Source organism: Nematolebias whitei, chromosome 17 (assembly GCF_014905685.2).
Source record: "Nematolebias whitei isolate Nwh7 chromosome 17, NemWhi1, whole genome shotgun sequence".
NCBI classification, from domain to species: domain Eukaryota; kingdom Metazoa; phylum Chordata; class Actinopteri; order Cyprinodontiformes; family Rivulidae; genus Nematolebias; species Nematolebias whitei.
Window position 1 is genome coordinate 23,947,293 of NC_056514.1, and position 21,158 is coordinate 23,968,450.

At 39.9% G+C, this 21,158-nt stretch overlaps 2 protein-coding genes across 2 annotated transcripts; one reads left to right on the top strand and one right to left on the bottom strand.

Annotated features, from left to right (window-relative positions):
* Positions 1-1,931: 1,931 nt before the first annotated feature.
* tbc1d24 (TBC1 domain family, member 24) lies at positions 1,932-20,927 on the bottom strand. The gene is made up of 7 exons (XM_037691380.1): positions 20,898-20,927; positions 9,833-10,940; positions 7,698-7,856; positions 6,249-6,312; positions 4,482-4,577; positions 3,148-3,391; positions 1,932-2,444 (listed from the first exon to the last, which is right to left on the bottom strand). The coding sequence occupies exons 2-7, from the start codon at positions 10,819-10,821 to the stop codon at positions 2,290-2,292; spliced, it is 1,707 nt and encodes a 568-aa protein (XP_037547308.1). The 5' UTR covers positions 10,822-10,940; positions 20,898-20,927; the 3' UTR covers positions 1,932-2,289.
* Positions 12,611-14,121, top strand: LOC119423951. Its single transcript, XM_037691381.1, has 2 exons — positions 12,611-13,171; positions 13,647-14,121. The coding sequence occupies exons 1-2, from the start codon at positions 12,656-12,658 to the stop codon at positions 14,118-14,120; spliced, it is 990 nt and encodes a 329-aa protein (XP_037547309.1). The 5' UTR covers positions 12,611-12,655; the 3' UTR covers position 14,121.
* Positions 20,928-21,158: the final 231 nt, after the last annotated feature.

Genomic DNA, 21,158 nt, shown 5'->3' on the forward strand with positions numbered 1-21,158 from the left:
TCATCTTCCACAAAGAGGAAGCAATAAACAAAAATAGAAGAAGCACGTCTGGGCAATTCATATTGTTTGAATAGATAAGACGGAGGATTAAAATATGTTTAATGTGCATCACTTAAATGTTCAACCTATAGGATGCACGATATTATCGGTATCGGTCGATATTAGCGATAAAGTTAAATATCGGACATTCCATCAGAATAACTCACCGATATAAACGGCGCTGTATATACATATACATATATATATATGGCACTGTTTTTGTATGACAACCCAGTACCAAGGTGGTCTGCAGCGCCAGCACAACGTTATGACATCACACGCACCTGATCTGATCACAGCGGGAGAGGAAGAAGTGAAAATGTCGATGGTGCAGAAGTTTTTTTTTTTTTTTTTTTAAGTATCAGAAACTGATAGAATAATAAAAAATATGTGCTGTGTGTTGTCATCATTGTACGTTCCCATACAATAGCAAAATTGGCTTTAACCCGTCCACCACCAGGTAGAGCAGTGGGCAGCTGTGTAAAGCGCCCGAACTGCTATTTGCAATGACTGCTCAGCGTCAGTGACGCGAGGAAGAGCCAAAACGAAGTCGTACAACACTTTGAACGTAATTAACCATTTCAAGAAGTGTTAAGTAAATGTCATGAATAAATGTGACATGAAACATAATTCAAGTTGAAGTGTTACATCATTTTCAGCCCCTTTTTGACATCTGCATTTGGTAGCAGGCCAAACTGACAAAGACCGTGCAGAATAATGTATTTTAATTCCACAGCAGAGAAAGACATGTAGTCTCTGTGAGTAGGTCTAAGAAACGAGATATCGGTATTGGTGGTATTGGGATCAGCACAATAAGTTTTAACATATTGGCATATCGGCCAAAAATCCAATATCGTGCATCCTTACTTCAACCATTGTTTTCATTAGAATGCCATCCTAGATATGATTTTTACAGGTTTTTCTTTTAAATTATATTTAAAAATTAGACAACTTTATGGCTTTACATTTAAGCTGGGCTGCATATTAGAGAAAAAAAAAACATGCTACATAATTGTAATATTGCTGAATGTTTTAAAACAATACCAGGTGTAATAGTAAACCCACTATAATCATCCAAATGCAAAGTTATGCAGCTCGTGTTTGCAATTTATTGCTATACTGATACTGCAATGCCATTTTTAATTTATTGTGCAGCCCCAGCGAAAAGAAAACAAATCTACAATTAATAAGAGAGTAGTCTTAGTGGGAAGACGCAACACAAGCGTCAGGGACATGAGAGTTATACTCATGGCCAACTATGTAAAAAAGGTATCTGCCACATTTCTGTGAGAACTTGGAAAAAAATGTAGCACGCTCTTTCCAAGGACAGTGTTGTGATAGTAGGAACCAGACAAAACATCAGGGTCGCTTCAACAGCCAATACTGTATTTTCACACTTGGACAACATCTGCAGCTACCACAATCACATTTCACTAGAGCACAGACACAAAAACACAAGTCACATCTGTAATCTTCTGCCAACAGTGCACCATTTGACTTAGTCGTCTTCATTTGGTAAATTTAAATTGCGAGGAAAAAAAAAAGAGGAACTGCATTTTGTTTCACAATGAATCTAAAGCATGCGGCGTTTACTGTGAAAAAGATCATCTTCTCAAAAATTAATAACCAAAGACAAGTTTTCACATATGGTGCAAAAGGGCATCAAAGTCAAACATTTATTCACTTCATGTATCAGATCTCACACAGTGCAGGTAGCAGATCAAAAAGTCTAGAAAAACGCGACGAAACTAGGCCAAAGTTTTGCTTGACCTGGTACAACTTCACTACATTTACCACAAAACGAAGCTTCCACAAACGCTGATGGTAACATGTGTTTGTCAACACGTTCTGGTAAATAATCCCGCTGAAGGACAGCAGAGCTCACACCGACTTTGGCAAACAGATAAACAACAAAACATTAAATACAGAAATGAGCTCAACAAGAACAAAAACACTGCGAACCTTGAACACTTCCATCACCACTTCAGTGTAATTAGTGCAACATAATATCTGGAAAATACAAAAATAAACGGAAGACAAACGAAATAGAATCATTCACATTTTTAAATTTAGATAAACTGCATTTATAAAAAAAAAAAAACAACAAATAAGACAGATGTTCCATAACCATATCTATTTTCAGCCTCAACCATCTTGCATGAAAATTTAGGACTGTGCAGATCGTGTCTTCTTTCTGTTAATATACTTCAAAGGTCCAACTCTGGATACGCGACATGTTCGTGTATAGAACTATTGAGCCATGGCGTCCTGGAAGCCCCACACCTCCAGCAGTGAAACCTGGAAGCTCTCAGCACACAGCGGCGGGTTGTCAAAGGTGGCGCAGCTGCCGGTGCGGCCGTGGTTCAGCTCGGAGTCGATGTACAGAGCGTTGCCCTCGCCCCCTCCTGGTCAAACATAATATTAGTTGCAAAGAAAGAAGATGTTACATTTGTGCACAGGATTACAGGTTTTTACTTAAGCTATGATGTACACAGGTTAATACTCATGCTGCTCATTGAGGTGATGCAGGCCAACAGTGGTGTCCTAAATGGAAAAGTGCCTACCGTAATTTCTAGACTATAAGCTGCTACTTTTTTTCCCCACACGCTTTGAACACTGTTGCTTATAAATGCTACGGCTAATTTATAGATTTTATTTTTGATGTGCTAACGAGCTTCATGCCACCAAAACATTTAGCCTCGTCACACCTGGGTAGTACACATCTCTTTTGGAGGGATGGGTTCTCGTGACTCAATGAGACTACCTGTATAAATAAAAGTAAAAAAAAAAAAAAGGTTTTGTATGTGAATGTTCCCGTCAAGTGCCCTGAGACACATTTGTTGTGATGGTGCTATATAAATAAACTGAATTGAAAAAAAATCTTTTTGTGTAAATATCTCATGTTACAATGAGGACACCTGCAACTTATCAACAAGTGCAGCCTATATATGTAAAAAAAAATGTCTCCCTTCTTAAATGTAGTGGGCGTGGCTTATATTCAGGTGTACTCTATAGTCCAGAAATTACGGTATTTAAAAAACGTGTAAAAAATGCAAAAGAAGCCAGAAGCACAAAACTTGCAACAGCTTGCTCTAAAAGTCCACTCACCCACAATAATGGAGTCAAAGTTTCCAGCCATGAACATGGACGTATTCTTGGAGGTGAGGTTGAAGTGGCGAGCAGCGAGAAATGGGGACAGATCTCCAGCAGATTTCTCCGGCTGCGGGAGGCTGTTGTCTAAATGTTGGGCCTCGGAGGATGCCGTACTCTCCTGACCCTCGGTTTTGTTGGAGGAAGCCAACTCAGGGTGGCGGATCACCACCCACTCGTAGCGCTCCATCTCTGGCTTCAGCTAAAAAGCAGAAACAAAACCCGAGTGTTAAAATAGTTAATTTCAAACCAAACCATTATTTAATTTGTTAAATCATAATTTTTTAAATATAGCAACATAAAACCAAATACCCGTTTGTGAATATTATCACAAATGTACCAGTAAACAAAATAGTGAGCTGTCGTCTTAACTAAAAATACATGTCTACCTTCTAGGGAATGTTTTTAATTCCCTATACAGTAAAAAGGTTATTTTTTCTTAAAAATCCTACAAATTACTTTCTGTTCTCATATATTTTTCCTTTGCCGTTTTTGACGGCACATTTTCTTTGTGGCCACATGTGAACGCCTCGGTTAATACATGGTCCCACAAGGAAGTACCGGCAGACATGCAAATAATTTTAAACATACTAAAAAGCAAAACATTTACAAACCTAAATCTAATCAGTTGCATAAAGTATTACAAAATGAAAGTCCAACAATATTGCGTTAAAAAAAAAAAACAAAAGCATGAATGTGTGATGTTGATAAATTGAGGTACTTCGTTTCAGACATCTACAGAGAATGCCGTTTTTCTCTCGTCTTTAACCGACAAGAGTCCCATCTGACAGACTCCAGTACCTGCTGCATGTGAGCCAGTTACGGTGTCAGGTGAGTCGGGTCAGAAACGACTGGATTGGGTGACAGGAGTTTCCAATGGGTGTGCTCTAGTCTTAGCATTTGAGATGATTGTGCTTTCTGGTGTCTAGTCAGACAGCCCACAGCTGTCTCTCAACAAAGATTGGATAAATAATTCAGAGAGGACATCAAAGAGCATGTCTTTTTCTCTATTTGAAGACCTGGTATAAATTTACTAAAATTAAGAGCTCAAAGCTGAACTATTGCCACCAAAGCAGCACAATGAGGTTGTTTATGAGACATGTAAAGCAGCCTTTCAATGCATGACTTGCTTCTCTGAGTCTGATCAGGAAATGGGAGCATGTAAAATCATGGATGATGGTGCCCTCTGGTGGCCACAGTGTGTTACTGCTCGAACTAAAACTAAATCTCCAGTAAAAGCTAGTACTGTATATGAAAAGATACATTTGCTGCAAGACTAAAAATAAACTCACCCTGAAGACAAAACACTCCCCTGTGCCAAAGAAACTCAATTTGTTGCCTCCTCTCTTCCGCTCCTCCCAGTCTGTAGACAGGAAGGCTCCACAAACCTGAATGAAACACATGGTTGGAATAATAAAATCATTTATTCTGGTTATACTAAAAACTTCAGAAAAAAATCCAGTAAAATAGACTTGCTGACTGTGGGAGGTCAATGTTCAAGCAATCCTTGCTTTGAGGCTGTAATCTAATCACACACCGGGTCACATGACTGACACCAGTTCACAGAAATCCGAACGGAATCAGAGTCTACATTACAATTATTAAAAAAACAAAAATAAACCTGATGAGACAGAACTAGATTGTACCAGACATCAGCTTTATCCACTTCAGTTCTCCTTAAATGTTGAACATCACAGAGCTGAACCTTAACACTTGAGGCACCTTTAAAATAACTACACTTTAACACCTCGGGCACAAAATGGGCCCTCTGATAAGTTTTTTTTTTTTTTTTAAGTAATGTACTGTATATATTTTTATTTCCTCTGCATCGAAATTTTCCAACAACTTCAGACCCAACTATATAATATTATTATTATTATTGCATGTATTTTTTAATAACATTATTTTTTTCTCTTAGAAAAATACAAAATGTGCAATATTGTTCAAAAATGAGGTGCAAAGTGGAATATTTAGCATGAGGTTATTACTGCCTTGACTAGGTCAATAATTAGTAACACTGATTTTGATGCATCATTATTTTTGGACCAATGATGTTAAAAATTTTTTTTTTTTTAAAACACACACCTTTTACATTAAGGCCCAAAATGAGCCCTCTGATAAAAGTCCAATAAAAATGTAATGTTTAAATTATTATTATTATTATTTTTACTTCCATTGCATCAAATCTTTTCAGTAACTTCAGACCTAACAGTAGACATAATTTTTTTTATTTTTCAAAAATTATATTTTTTTACATTTCTATACAATTCATGTCAGAAACCCTAGATTTTTTTTAAATCGTAAAAACACCAAAAAAATTAGGTGCAAAGTGGAATATATGTCAAGTTCCCACTGTGACTGGCAGGGATTCGTCCCCTGATCCCTCCTGGTCCTCAGAGAATCTTCACTGCTAGCATCCTCTTCATCCTCTTTAGGACTGGAAAACTGCAGCTAGCACTTCCTCTACCATCAGGCTTCGCCTCGAAAAATAAAAAAAGAGAAGCAGGCCTACAATGAAACTCTTTGTAACGAAGGTCTGCTGCCCCTGGGGTGTTAGGGGGCTCATCCCACCTAAAAATTTATTTCCCTTTATTTTGAAGGTATAGGCTTAGATTTATTAGTTATGCATGATAAAAGCATTATGTCAGGATTACAGTACATCTAACATATGTGGTTATAACGGGACCAAATCAGACCTTAGGGTAAAGGATGTAGATCTATTCATCTTGCAATAGAGGTGGTCATGAAAAATTTAAAAATACTAAAAAAACAAATCCCAGCCAAGTTTGATGAAATTAGTCTTTAAACTGACTGATCTATTGAGAATCAAAAATAACAAATAAGCAGAATGAACACGTTTAGTCCCTTAAGGTGCTCTGAGGGTTAATTTATAACATTCAACACCTACACAATGACCACAAGGAAAAGAAAACAAACTTTAATATTTTGCTTACAGAAGTCCATCCGTAATAACTCACTGGGATTCCTCTCATTCAATTTGACGGGAGGAAAAACACTGAAAAACTGAAAGTTTACAGTTTCAGACGCGTGTTGCTTACATCACCATCTGTGGTCCGGATGAGGAGCAGCGTGGGTTCAAAGCCTTCACAATGCGAGTAGAATCTAAAAAAACAAAAAACAAAAAAAAGGAAACATTTAATTCATTGCAATTTTAAACATTAAACTGAATTTAAAAATTTGAGTACAGTTTTTTTTAAATCACTGTAATCGCCATTTTGATTGCTGATCTCATGCTGCTGATTTATTTCATGCTGTTGTATTCAATTGTACTCATCTGCTCACACAGACTCATGTTCGTGCTGCTGCTGTTCAGCGTATTGTTTTTACACTATTAAATGTATTCTTAGCTCATATATTAGATCTTTATTAAGGTTTCCTTTTACAATTCATATTTGTTGGATGCAACTGGGATCCTGTTTACACATTTTCGTTCCACCACATGTACCACATGTGTTGTGAATGACTAAGAACCTTGACCTTGAGTTGAGTACTGGAAATCTCTATTTATGCATGGAAAAAATATATATTTAAACATTTTTATTGGACTTTTATCAGAGGGCTCATTTTGGGCTTTAAGGCAAAACGTTTTTTAATTAACGGTCATTGAATGCAAGCATTCATGCAATCAATGTATGTTAGCATTTGATGTTTATATTGGAAAAAAAAACTTTGTTAAACTGCTTTTTATTTAAGGGGCCTGTTTTATTCAGTTTGCTGCTTTACAGTTTATTTACCACATGAATTAACAAAATTACTTCATTAATTAATGACTTTAATAACCAGAAAGTACACACATTCAGGGTGAGCAGTTTGGCTCAATACCATATGAGGGTATTACCACAATTACTTTCAATATTAGAAAATCTGCTTTAAACCTCTGCATAAATGTTAAACTATTTAACCTTAATGCATACAATGCACCCTGTTAATTTAAATATAGCCTTTCGTTTTATTTCCCTTTAAATTTGCATAAAACAAGAAAACTGAATGAAACTGAATCTAGACATGTTTCATTTTGAACCAGGCAGCTGCTGTTCAGTCTTCCATGTGTGGCTTCATTTTAAAATAAATCTTTTTAGAAACGTCACGAAACAAAACGGTCCCATGCAGCAGAAAAAACCTGATTAACTTCAGAACCGGATGATATTCAACAGCTGCTTTTCTCTCAGTGGTAGCTTGTATATTCTTGAATTACTTTCTCTGAACTCATTTGGACTTCCTGGAAATCAAAACACTAAACACAGAAGAGCCAGGGTGTTTATGGGTGGTGACTGGAGCGCTAGGAGAGCATGACGGACACTAAACCACGCAACATTTACTCCTTATCCAAGTTATTCCTGCAGGATTCTCACAGTGAATTACACAAACAGCTAAAGTTTAGCTGCTTTTATTCATGATTGCCCTCAGACCTAAAAGTTGCACAGTAATCCTGTTTGGTGCAGCCTGCCAGTGGAAGTCATGGATGAGTGTATTGATGAAAAGTTCACCTGTTGAGGCTGCAGCCGTGGACGGAGGTGGTGAAGAGAAGTTGTGGTTGGCACAGAGCAAAGCGCTCAGGAATCCATGACCAGATGTCATGCATCTCTTTGGCACTGACTATCTCGGAGGAGAACGTGTCAGGGTTCAGGGCCAGTTGCACGTTCCTCCTGGAGAAATCCCAGCAAGAAGGAAAGAGGAGGTTGAGAGGTTCACACAGTAAAGGAGATCAGTGTTTGATGCACAGATCTAGTTTTATACAGGTGCATCTAAAAAATTTTTTTTTCCCACAATTTTCTATTTTTCTAATGCACCTGTAGAAGTAAATCCTGTATTTTCCCTGAAATGACACAAACCAGCTGATATTTGATTGTTGTGTAAAAAGGATCTGAAAGCAAATCAAGGTGAGGTGAACCCACCTAGAACTGTAAGCAATGAAGAAAACAGGAGTGGAGTATACATGAGGCAGGAGGTGAATGGAAAATGGAGGCACAGAACAAACAGAAAAAAAAACAACAAGAGTGAGACGATGACACAAACCAACCAGAAACATTTCACAGAATATGCACGGCTTAAAACAGGTTTATAAAAATATCTGCAGTCCATTGCACAAAATCTAATTCACACTTTCATTAAATTTTATTAAAATTAATCTAAACTGATCTTGCAAATGATATCGCTGCATGCCTCTAATCTGATCACAGCTGAGATTGAATTTAAAAAGTTCAAGAACAGCTGTGTCTTTAATCAGACCAGAAGTCTCCGTTCTAACTGCAGTTGGACAGTTTTAGATGGACAAGTTCTGTCCGAGTCAGATTTAACATGCTCCTCTGATACAAAGTTGAGTTAAAGGTCCCTCGCTACCTTGGGGTTCAAACTTTCGAGGACTCGCTCTTTCGCGGTTTTTTCCAATGACTGTCAACTTTAATAGAACGATAAGGGATAATACGTTAAAAAAAAAAACTTTTTAAATGGAAAGGCGCCACCATTTTGTAGCTTTCTTTCTTTAAGCCTACACTGTAACACCAGTCAAAAAAACTACACTACCCAGAAGCCAACAGTACTTCCGACCGCTGCTTTCTGCAGAAATGGAGGGAAAGTTTTGATCCGATCTGAACCTGACTAAAAAGTTTGTTCCTTATTCATAATGACTCGGTCGCTCAGTGGATGCAGAGAGCCGTACGGAACTAACCGGGAATTGGACCAGGACTACTTCCAGCCTCATCGATCAGTTCGAGTGCTGCTTGCCTGTTCATGAAGCTTCTCGAGCGGGGAGGCATTGCTTGGAGGTCCAGTGTCTTCTCCGGAGCTCACCTGGACTTTTTTCATCCAGATCCCTCTGGACATTTTGGACTTGATTGGGACCATTGTGTGGTTTTGTGCTGGTTCTCCCAAGGTCCGGCTCTCTCTAAAAACGTCTGGTGCTCAACGGCTGCAGAGAGCCGACCAGAACCGGACCAAGGCTGGTGAGTACCTCATAACTTTACAGTACATGTTAAAACGATGTAGGTTTAAGAGTTTAGAACATTGCGAGAGTGTGGGAAGGGTTTATAATGCTTTATTTATAAATATATATATGGCACTAAAATCCTTTCCTTTTCTCAAAAATCAACACTGAGCCTTATAATCCGGTGCGCATTATGTTTTAATTCTGGTTGTGCTTACTGACCTCGAACCGATTTTATGTGGTACAACTGAACAATGTTCAGAGTTATGAGTTGAATGAAGTTTGACTTAACTGACTGTTTTGTTTCGTTTAATGCGTCCTATAATCCGGTGCGCCTTATGCATGAAAACAGACCCGTTCATTGATATTGCGCCTTATAACTCGATGCGCCTTATAGTCCAAAAAATACTGTAAATACTAAAATAAATAGTGTTCCTACTTTGCAGTTTTTCACCTATCACAGGGGTGTGTGGATCGTAACCCCTGTGATAATCGAGGGACTAGAGTACTGTACTTGTTAAAACTTCCTGGAAAACTTTTACAATATTTGACTGCCAGTTTCTAAGTATTTGAAAATGTCTTAAATTAGGTTATGAAATGTCCTTGATTTTAAAAGTTTATCCAAGTTACACAAAGTACAAAAAACAACATTAATGGTGAACATGAGACACAATGTCAAAGGACTGCGAGTGATGTTACCGTTTCTGTTTGACAGTGATTCCTTTCTGCTGCAGGGACTTCTCATTTGTGAGCTGCAGCAGAGTGATTTCCTTGCGGTTAATCAGGCGGATGGAGAAAGATTTCTCAAGCAGCTTGTCAGGTGTGACAGTGGAGCCGATGCCCTTGATGAACGCCTGTATCTCCGACCTAATTTTGCCTGAATCCTGTTGCTGCTGGTTCCCCTGTCCCCCCTGGCCTCCCATTTTATGTTTGCGATAGAACTTGAGCAAGGCTATGGCCACTCTATAGAGAACCTTGTAGCCCTCAACTAGATAGACATCCAGGACCCGGACCATATGGCTGAAGGGCAGGTCCCCAAGAACCCAGCGCTGCCAGTCGGCATAGACTTCAAGCACATCCTGGGCTCCTGAAACAATTAGTTTGTGAGCAGTTGAGCAGTACTTGTTGGCCAGGTCACCAAAAGTCATGCAGCTGGACTCATAGGCCAAAAAAGTCTGGTCCAGCAGTCGTTTGCCTGGCTCGTTGCAGGCAAGTATACGGCTAACATGCTCAAAACACTGAGCCTCATCTTTACTGAAGTGAAGGAGCAAAGAAGTAATAGCTGGAAGAGATGGGCAGTGGGAGATATCTGGAAACTGTCCAGCGATGCAGTTGATAATGCGATGGGCTGAGGCCACTGCTTCTGCCTTCAGGCAGTACCACGGCACAGGATTTCCATCCACAAACTCTGGCAGTGGGGCATGACTGGTGGACTTCTTATTGGCTGCATCTCCCATAATGTCACGATAAACTTCTGCGTCTGGGGTAACCGTGCGACATGGAATGGTTTTGATGAGCTGCTGGTAGACTTGTGCCCGTAGTTTGTGATTCTTGGCCCAGTGACCTTGGCGGGCCATTTGTTTGAACTCTTTCAGCTCTTTACAGTCTATCTTGGTGGGCCCACTGCTCTTGGCCAGGTCTCCCATCTGAGTCCAATCCACAAAGGTGCCGTAGTCCTCTTCAGCCATGGTGTTGGAACTTGCTGGTCAGTTTGAACAGGAGAAGAAGTGTTCACCAAGATATTTCTAACCTTCTGTTCTTCACACCACAGACATCAAGTGTTTATATTAACTAACCATGGTGGTTACTAGAAATAAAACAAAAAAAAAAAGGACGTGTTAAGGTGAATCAACACAAATCACATTTCTGCTTCTCATACTGCCTGTCCATCGTGCATTTCACACATCTATGACATCAAGTCATCTATGGTTCAAATGCAATGCAGTGAAACACCATTTGGTGACAGAACAGCTATAAAACAATACAAAATAGCATTTGATGTAAAAATATTTGACATTTTTAATAAATGTGACCATATCTATTCATTGAACTGTTGTCTGGTCGTTTGTAAATTCTTTTTACTGAGCTCACCCACAGAACAGATGATAAGCTGTTTAAACACTAATCAACCGATCTCTATTTTGTATTGGCTAAGACCTTTGGCTGAGCACGTTTGAAAGAGATGGATCATTTATTATTTTACTTGGAAAAAAATCACATGACAATGAACATCCAAAGTTGAGTACCGGTATACTGAAAATGAGTCATAAAATCATCTGAAATTTTTAAGACCGTCTTTAAACAAGTCAGAGGTGTATACCAAATCATTACCACACATAAAGCTGCAAACTATGTGTAGAGATTAGCTGTAAAGAATGTATTTTCCGCAAAGTTTCACATTTGAACTCAACTAAACTCAAGAAAGGCAACTTAGGTGCTCAAAAATCAGCATCATATTAAATTACATATGCATAAAGTCCAAGTGCAGACGGTGCCAAGAAAGAGGCAATATTTTTATTCTTGTTTTTTTTTTAGATCAGTTCTTATTCACCCTTTTCAATGAGCTCTAAACATCTAATATGAATGAGCTAAATTAAAATAGTGGACAAATTCATTTACTAAACCACCAAGCACAGCTCTAACGTCATCCTCAAGTATGCTGATGACACCACCATCCTGGGCCTCATCACCAACAACGATGAGAGTGCCTACAGAGATGAGGTGAAATCACTGACCAGCTGGTGTCAGGAAAATAACCTCTCTCTTAATGTCAGCAAAATGAAGATGATGATAGTGGACTTCAGGAAAACAGCGTGGAGGTCAGCACTCCACCATTTTCATAAACAACGCTGAGGTGGAGCAGGTCAGCAGCTTCAAGTTCCTTGGTGTTCACATTACTGAGGATCTATCCTGGACTTTAAATACAGACACTGTGGTCAAGAAAGCCCGACAAAGACTCTACTTCCTAAGAAGACTAAAGAAGTTTGGTCCAAACGCCAGCATCCTCACCAACTTCTATAGGTGCACCACTGAGAGACTGCTGACAGGCTGCATCACAGGATGGTATGGGAATTCAAAAAGCGTTCAATACAAAAACAACTGGACTTTATTTGTAACGAAAGACGTTTCACTCCTCATCCGAGGAGCTTTCTCAATTCAAAGAGCAGTGAGTGAGAGATTCAGGTTATAAGGCTGAGTGAGATAAGACACACACATATGTAGATTGGCAATTCACACCTAAACACCATAACAGTAGGGGTTTCTTAAGGTCTTTGTTACTCTAAGGCCCTGTACACACGTAGCCTGGTGTTTGAAAAAACGAATATCCGCGCAAAAAAATATCGCCGTACATACATGTTCGGATAGAGAAAATGATCGTCTACATGAACCCGGTGATGTTCACCACAGAGCGTTGTAAAGAATATGCCCAACCCATAGGAGGCAGTGTAGTGCAAAGGTGAAACGTATATCAGCCAATCACAACCCTTCAAAGCAACCACAACTTCCTGTTAGTATTGAATCATGGCGCCTGGAGGTTCGTTTGTGTGGACAGACCGCGAGGTTGAACTACTATTAAATACCGTGTTGGAGTACAAAGTTAATAAAACTCAGGAAAATGTCGACTGGGAATCCTGTCAGAACAAGTATGTTGATATTTTAGCGCTTTTTTTAGAGCATTACCCAACGGAGTCCTCCGACGAGTTTCCCCATTCACATGCCGACATCACGCGCGGGAATTTAACAACAAAAATGAAAGCAGTCCGAGGTAAATATCGCCATGCTGTTGATACAGGACGCAGGAGTGGACACGGTCGAGTGGTTCTTCTGTACTTCGAACTGTGCGAACAAATCTGGGGTGGCTCTCCAGCTAGTACTACCATATCCTCCGGTATTGAAACAGCTGACCTGGATCATTCTCGGACCCTACCCTCACCATCCACATCTTCTTCCTCCACTACCATGGATGTAGCAGACACAGGGTCTGATAATGAAAGCAGTGTGGGTCCTACTTCAAAGGAGAGGAGAGACCTGCTTGATGTACGTATATTTTTCTGTCCATTCCTCATAAATAAAAGTACTTTTGCTGTAAATGTTCATCTGTTGGATGTACTATAATTCACGGAACAGGTTTGTTGAATTGTGTTGCTATTAAAAATACAGTTAAGGCAATATGTGTGTTAAAAATGATGCAAGAGTTGAGGTGTGTAGTGGAGGCTGGAATGTGATGTTTTTTATATTTTACTGTGTACGGGTTGCTGATTTATTTTTATTATTATTGCAAAAAAGAAATGACACCATCATGCTCTTACTCATCTCATATTATGTTAGGCCTACATATTCATTAGTTTGATGGGGTGGTGGATACAAAATACACTTTAAGACATATAGCAAACATTGGATACGCTGTTATTACATATTGTTATGTAGAAGTGATGTGAAAAGTACAACATCAACATGATCCAGGTTTACTTTTTTATGTTTAATTGTGATGATTTTCATTTCTCTTTTGAAGGCAAAACTAAAAGGACACAGACACGACCGTCTGAGGAGAAAGCTGCCTGCTGAGACCCAGTGGCTGAATGCTCTTGAGGAAGACCAGCGTGTGAAAAAGAGACTGGTGGAAATCATTGAGACATCAGAACAAAAAGCATCCGAAAACTATTCAAAAATGTCCAATACACTGGAAAGACTTACCACATCGATTGTTGATGGGTTTTCTCTTCTTAAACAGGTCATTCATACACCTGCACAACCACCACACTACATGCCATATGAGCCAAGAGGTCCGATGTATTCGCACACAATGGCCCACCATTCTGTCCACCAAAACTCAGCAAATTACCCATACCCAAACAACTCCACTTCTGACAGAACACGTCAAAACACAAGACCAGGAAACACTATGAACACTGAAGCTGTGTTCCACACACCTGCTGAAGCCACTGACCAATTTTCATTCAGTCAGGCCCTTTTTAGTGACCAGTAGAGTACTGTTTTATACAGCGAAGCAAGTCTGGTACAGTTAAGTATATACAAGTTCCACTTTTGCACAAGGTTGCACACATGTCAGGTTGTTAATCACAGTGTTATTTACTCTGACAGTGTTTTTTTTTTCTGTTTGCTATCTTTTTATACATACTGTGAAAAGCTTAAAATGTAGCAATTGCACAATACTTTAACTATTTACATTTTTGTTACGTGAATCTTTAGAAGAGTGGTGATCTAGTCCAGTCCTTGGGAGCTACTGCTACTTAGATGTATTTATTTCTCCAAAACACCACTATCAAATACATACTGATGATTGAAATCAGCTATTTCATACTGGTTTGTTGAAGAAAATGCAGCTGAAATGTACCTGTGGTAGCTCCCAAGTTATGGACTTGGGCATCACTGATTTAAAAGTGTACAGTAACTGTGCTGCTTTTCTCCCATGTTTAAAAAGCTTTATCTGTTGTAGATCTGTTATAATCTGATCGGTTCATAAATGAAACACAAAATAAGAACATGTTAAGTGTGTTCGTTTGAATAAATTGACAAACATTTTAAAAGCAAGTTTCTTTATGTGAATTTTTGTGAATATGACATTTATCAGTTACAAATACAGTCATGTTCATCAGAAAGTATTGGCAGCACTATTTAATACACTACAGGTCCAATTTTAAGAGAGAAAAGTAAAATCATTTCACTTAAAAGTCTGTCTAATGAGCTACAAACTATTATAATGTATCTAAATCCTGGGTGGTAGCTTTTCATGCATTAAGAGAATGAAATGCAATAACATTGCACAAAACAATTTAAAAATTCTCTAACATACATGGTGCTAACTATAACATTTTTTTATGAAAAAACAACACAGTCTGCTAAATAGTTCACAGGTTTTTGTGTTTATGGATCCAGACACTGAGTGAGGACTCTCCTGACCCGCTTTCCTTCTGCTGCCAAGCTGTCTCCTCTGACCACTGGCTGTGTGTCCGGTTGATTGTTCCTGTCATGTTGAATAGCTTCAGTTATTCTGTTTTCATCCACAGTGTCTTTTGATGCCTCACAAAAATTGTGCAACACAAAACATGCATATATAACAAATGGAAGATCATTCATATTGATGTCCATGGCTCTCCTCAGGGCTCCATATCGGGCTTTTAGTCTTCCAAACGCACATTCAATCACCATTCTAGCTCGGCACAACGAAAGTCCAAAGTACTGCTCCTGAACATTGCTTCCTCCGTTAGCATATTCTTTCATCAGGTAAGGTAGAAGTGGGTATGCAGGGTCACCCAGTATGTAAATGGGTATAGCGTCTTCGTTCTCCACAATTTGTCTTGGACAGGGGGGAATCTTCATGTTTTTCAGATTTGTGTTTATTGTGGAGTTAGCAAAAACTCTGGCATCATGCACACTCCCTGGCCATTTCACAACTACATCAATAAAGATGTACTTGTAATCACAGGTGGCTTGTATGTTAAGAGAAAACCTCCCCTTCCTATTTAGGTACTCTGTAGAATTAGCTGATGGCTGCTTTATCTCCACATGAGTCCCATCCACAGCTCCAAGGCACTGAGGGAGACCATAAGCCTGCTCAAATCCCTCAACAAGTGCACGCACAGCAGTCTCTGTTGTTGGCATTTTTATGTAAGATGGTCCCAAGTACACAGTTATAGCCTTACACACCTCTCTAATTATGTTTGAGACTACCTGTCTTGATAAGCCAAATGCATTGGCCGTTTTACGCAGTCTTCCCTCGTCAGCCAAATAATATAGCGTGCATGCAACTTTTTTGACCACACAGACTGGAGATCGCATTACAGTACTCTTCCCTTGAATGTAAGGAAGGAGTAACTCCGAGAGCGACAGTAATGACGACCGTGACATTCTGAAGTTCTCACGCCATTCCTGTGGGAGAACAATTTCCTTCTCAAAGTTTTCCCACCAGCCAGCAGTGCGTCCAGGTCTGATCCAAAACCGGCGACGGCGACGCTGAATGGCGGTATTGTGCCTCCGTATCGGTAGGGATAGTTGCTGTAAAAGAGCTGAACGCCAAGCGCTTTTTCTCCTTTGTAATTCCATCTGTTGGAGCAGTTGTGCTTGTAAAAACAAGCAAGCAAAAATTGCCTGAACCAGCGTTACAATTAGTACTTCCCTAAACGCAGTCATTTTCCCTCCGAATGAATGGGCAAACAAAAACAATTGTCGCACATGTGACGTCAGCGCCGCGCTGCACCATCTGTCGCAGACATAATGCACATATCTCCGGTTCCGAAAGTCCACACGCAAACCCGAAAGAGGAGATTTCTCAAATCTCCACTTTGGTCGGAGTTTTTGTTATTATTCGTTTATAGTTACATCAACCGGAGTTCACGTGTGGATGAAAGGCCACACCGCATGATAAACTATTCGGTTTTCCTGATATCCGGCTACGTGTGTACAGGGCCTAATTCACAGATGTTCCCATCAGGTGTGAAAACTGGCTGGGAATCTGTCTTAAAGTTGCATTATATGTTTTTGAAAGTGGAAATCTGAGGCCTCCTCCTCTGTTTAGAGATGGTTTCTCTCTTTTTACATAAATTGCTTCCTTCGCCTCCCTCTCAAACCATCTGTTTTCTCGGTCCAAAATGTGCACATTTTGGTCCTCAAAAGAATGTTCCTCATCTGTGAGGTGGAGGTGAACAGCTGAATCTTGTCCAGAGGAGGTGGCTCTCCAGTGTTGAGCCATGCGTCTGTGAAGAGGCTGTTTAGTTTTTCCAATGTAGAGGTCTGGACAGTCCTCGCTGCACTGAACCGCATACACTACACCACTCTGTTTGTGTATGGGTGCTTTGTCCTTAGGATGGACCAACCTCGGTCTGAGAGTCCTGTTGGGTTTGAAATGTACTGGGATGTTGTGTTTGTTGAAAATCCTTCTGAATTTCTCTGATACTCCAGCAACATAAGGGACGACAATGTTTTTCCATTTGTTGTTCTCCTTTTTCTGTTTATTAGTGTGTTTTGTAGATTTCCTCGCTGACTTGACAAAAGCCCAGTTAGGATATCCACATGTTTGGAGAGCTTCTTGGATGTGTTTCTGTTCCTTTTCCTTCCCTTCTGTCTTCGTGGGGATGCGTTCGGCCTGATGCTGTAGAGTTCTGGTGACAGAGAGTTTGTGTTCCAGTGGATGGTGGGAATCAAACAGAAGATACTGGTCTGTGTGGGTTGGTTTTCTGTAAACTTCAATGTTGAGGCTGTCCTCTCTCTCCATCTGAACCAAACAGTCCAAAAAAGGCAGCTTGTTGTCGTTTGCATCCTCTCTGGTGAACCTGATGTTGTTATCGACCGAGTTAATGTGTCTGGTGAACGCTTTTATTTCCTTGGCTTGGATTTTGACCCAGGTGTCATCCACATATCAGAACCAATGGCTTGGCGTTGTTCCCTCATAGGAGTTTAGGGCTCTCTGTTCCACTTCTTCCATGTAGAGATTGGCAACAATGGGTGACACTGGAGATCCCATGGCACAGCCGTGCTTCTGTCTGTAAAAACTGTCATTGAACTTGAAATAAGTGGTGGAGAGGCAGAGATCCAACAGGGTGCAGATCTGGTCTGAAGTTGGTCCTGCTGATTAAGTCATTGTCTTGTAGAAGTTGTTTTCTGGCGGTTTCTACTGCTTCAGAGATGGGTAAGCAAGTGAAAAGAGAAGTCACATCAAACGATACAAGGGTTTTTCCTGGGGTTAGTTTCAAATGATTAACTTTGTTAGCAAAATCAATGGAGTTCTTTATGTGATGAGGTGTGTTTCCAACAAGAGGAGCTAAAATACCAGCCAGATGTTTAGCAAAATTGTATGTCACTGAGTTCATGCTGCTGACGATGGGTCTGAGTGGTGTTCCTTCTTTGTGGATGGTATGGGAACTGCACCGGTCAGAGTTAGAAAGCTCTACAGAAGGTGGTGCAAACAGCAGAGGACATCACTAGTAGCAGTCTCCACACCACCGAGGACATCGACCACAGCCGATGTCTGCGTAAAGCACACAGCGTCATTAAGGACCTCACTCACCCAGCACAAGGACTCTTCCATCTACTACCCTCAGGCAGACGATACAGGAGTCTGCCATCGTGTACAAAAATCATAATTTACTTTATTTCAGACACAATGTACGATCCATATAAAAAAAAAAAAAACAGAAAAACAAGAACACAGAGCTAAAAAGCTTTTATATAATAATGTCATCACAATGTCAGCACTGTATGTTTCCATACAATGGCGAAATTAGTCTCTGCATTTAACCCATCCACCACCAGGTGGTGCAGTGGGCAGCTATTAAAAGCGCCCGGGGGACATTTTGGGGATGAGACATGCTGCCCAGAGACGCCACGTGATGTGCAGTGACTGGGGATCGAACCTGGGACTTTCGGGTCCCAAGCCGGCTGCCCTGCCTCTACACCATCTCGGCCCCTTATATAGAAGCTCAAATGCCACAGAGTCCATAAAGTAGAAAAGTATAGCACAGAGCTTAGTCCAGGGTTGGTCAGTGTAGCGATAATACAGTTTTCAGATTCATACATAAGGTTACGCAGAACCCTAGGGCAGGTAGGCACGTCTGCGTCTACAAACATTTTGCTTGCACTGCTCCATCGAGGTACTCTCAGCAGCATCCGCATGCCATCATTATATGCCACATTTAGTCTATACATACTGCTCCTTTTATAACTCCACAGGTGAGCGGTATACATAAGAGTGCAATAGGCCTTAAAGAGATGGATCTTAACTGATGGTGAGCACATTCCAAACCTACAGATCAGCGTGTTAGCTTGTCCATATAGCATACAACATTGTCTGTACATGAATGAAAAAAAGACTAAAGGACAGCTATTATCCACAAGCTGTCAGATTATTAAACTCTTGATAAATAACACTGAACAACTGGCAATAACTTTGCATCAAGCCACATCTGTGACAACTAATGACTATTATCTTGTGACAGCTACCATGTTTGTTTATTGCTGCTGCACTATGTGGCTGTATCATGCATGTCACCACCATCATAATTCAATCTCAATGTTCCTCACTACCTGTGCAATATCCTGTCACACAACCTGTGCAGTTTATGTTAGTTATGTGCATTTTAGCTTATATTACTATCATGAAATACTAATTCAAACAAATTCATTCCGCTTGCACCGTTAAAATTCTACCATGTTGATGTTCACCATTTCTCTTTAAGACCTTCTAATTATAATTAGTTTTTCCACTTTTTGGTACTTTATTCTTGTCTTTTAACAGCAATTGGAAAGCATGAACACATAACCCCTGCCCTGGCTTCTTTCCACTGGCTTCCTGTCCACTTCCGGATCAATTTTAAGATTTTATTGCTTGTTGTTAAAGTCTTAAAAGGTCTGGCCTCGTCTTATTCATGTGATCTTATTAACATCTACACTCCAGTCTACCAACCAGTTCCTCATAGATGTCTCCAGATCCAAACCGAAATCCAGAGGCGATCGGGCTTTTGCGGTTGCTGCTCCAAAACTGTGGAACAGTTTACCTGATCATTTAAAGACCACAGAGACTGTTGAGACTTTTAAATCTTTGCTCAAGACTCATCTTTATTCCTTGGCATTTGATCCACACGGAGTCAAATTTTTATTGTTGCTGTATTTTATTGTTAACTTTATGTTTTTGAATGGCACTCGGAGCATTTTTTTACTCTTTTTATTGGTCTTAACTGTCATCGTTTGTTGTTTTTATGTGCTATAGAAATAGACATTGCCATTATTTTGTACCCTTATTGTATGCTTTAGTATTTCTTATTTGTTCTTTGTTTTATAGTATGTCAAATCGGTTCTTCTCATCCTGAGCATTTCATTGTACTGTTACCTTGTGTTAATCTATGCAAACACAACTTGAATCCAAACTTACATCCTTTAAAAAAAAGCCAGAAACAAGTGGTGTCAAAGTTTAAACACACTAAAAATATACACGTTACATCTTCAGTCACATTATTATTTGAATTCCATTTTCTCATTTTCCACCTAGTATTGTTAAAAGCGTTTTAAATAAGGATAAAAGCTGATTTTAACTCGAATATCTCAGTGGAGTTTGCTTTTGAATCCAGTTTCTGTCAACAGATTCTCTTCCCTTCAACGCATTTCTATGTAGCCAGCTGAAAATATATTTTCATGAAAGGTTCAAGGAGGTACATTAAAGGGATATTTAATGCTTTTAGTTCATTTTTTTATCAGCCAGGGAGGAAAAAAAATACATCTTTGTAACAAGATTGAGGCTTTTTGCTGTGAGAGACTGACAGGAAGTGCTGGGATATTGACAAATCACGTGACAAGGACAAGTGACGACATTAAGTGAATTTTAAATGCAGGTCAAGCCGCTCACATTAGCTTTTTATTCCAGTCTTAACCTACAAACACCAGCTAGCTTGAGGTGAAATAAGCTATTACGGCCATATTAAACCTTGTTCTGTCACTCTGCCGGGTTAGCAATGCTAACGTTAGCTTGTGGCAAGCTGCCAGCATATTTCAGCAGCTAACACAAAACACACAATGCAACAAAATACAACATGCACAAGAAGCCATGCTAATTCAATGCGAACGACGCAGTTACATTGTGGCGAACGCGGTCGCAGTTAAATGTTGCCAATTCTGCTCCACGAGAGCCGCCCGTCTTTTTGAGAGGGTTCAGCTTTTTCAACAACACAAAGCGAGTGATAAGGATTACAAACACCCTTTACTTTAGATTTGTAGGCGCACATAGTCAGGTACATGTAACGGGAAGTATCCCTACCTGCATGCTGGACGTCTCCAGACGCGAAGCAGGATTCACGCTGCTGTGCTTTGGGCATGCGCAGTACGCGTCCAGCTGCTAGGGCTGCAGAGGAGCTCAGGTGGGGCTGGCCACTGATTACCAACACTTCTCTGTCTTTCACGTTCATTCTCTGATTCATAAACAAGCTGGTTTCTAAAGAAAACACTGCCAGAACTTTTATACTACATGTAGAGAAAACTAACTGCTTTAGAGGCTTTTACTTAAATGCATGAACCATTT

Bases quoted from the DNA above. Each gene is read 5' to 3' on its own strand.
- tbc1d24 (XM_037691380.1), bottom strand. From the start codon at position 10,821: ATGGCTGAAGAGGACTACGGCACCTTTGTGGATTGGACTCAGATGGGA. The intron at 7,857-9,832 runs GTAACATCACTC...GGATTTCTCCAG, and splicing joins ATCACTGTCAAACAGAAACG to GAGGAACGTGCAACTGGCCC. The intron at 3,392-4,481 runs GTGAGTTTATTT...TCTGCTTTTTAG, and splicing joins GGGAGTGTTTTGTCTTCAGG to CTGAAGCCAGAGATGGAGCG.
- LOC119423951 (XM_037691381.1), top strand. From the start codon at position 12,656: ATGGCGCCTGGAGGTTCGTTTGTGTGGACAGACCGCGAGGTTGAACTA. The intron at 13,172-13,646 runs GTACGTATATTT...TCTCTTTTGAAG, and splicing joins AGAGGAGAGACCTGCTTGAT to GCAAAACTAAAAGGACACAG.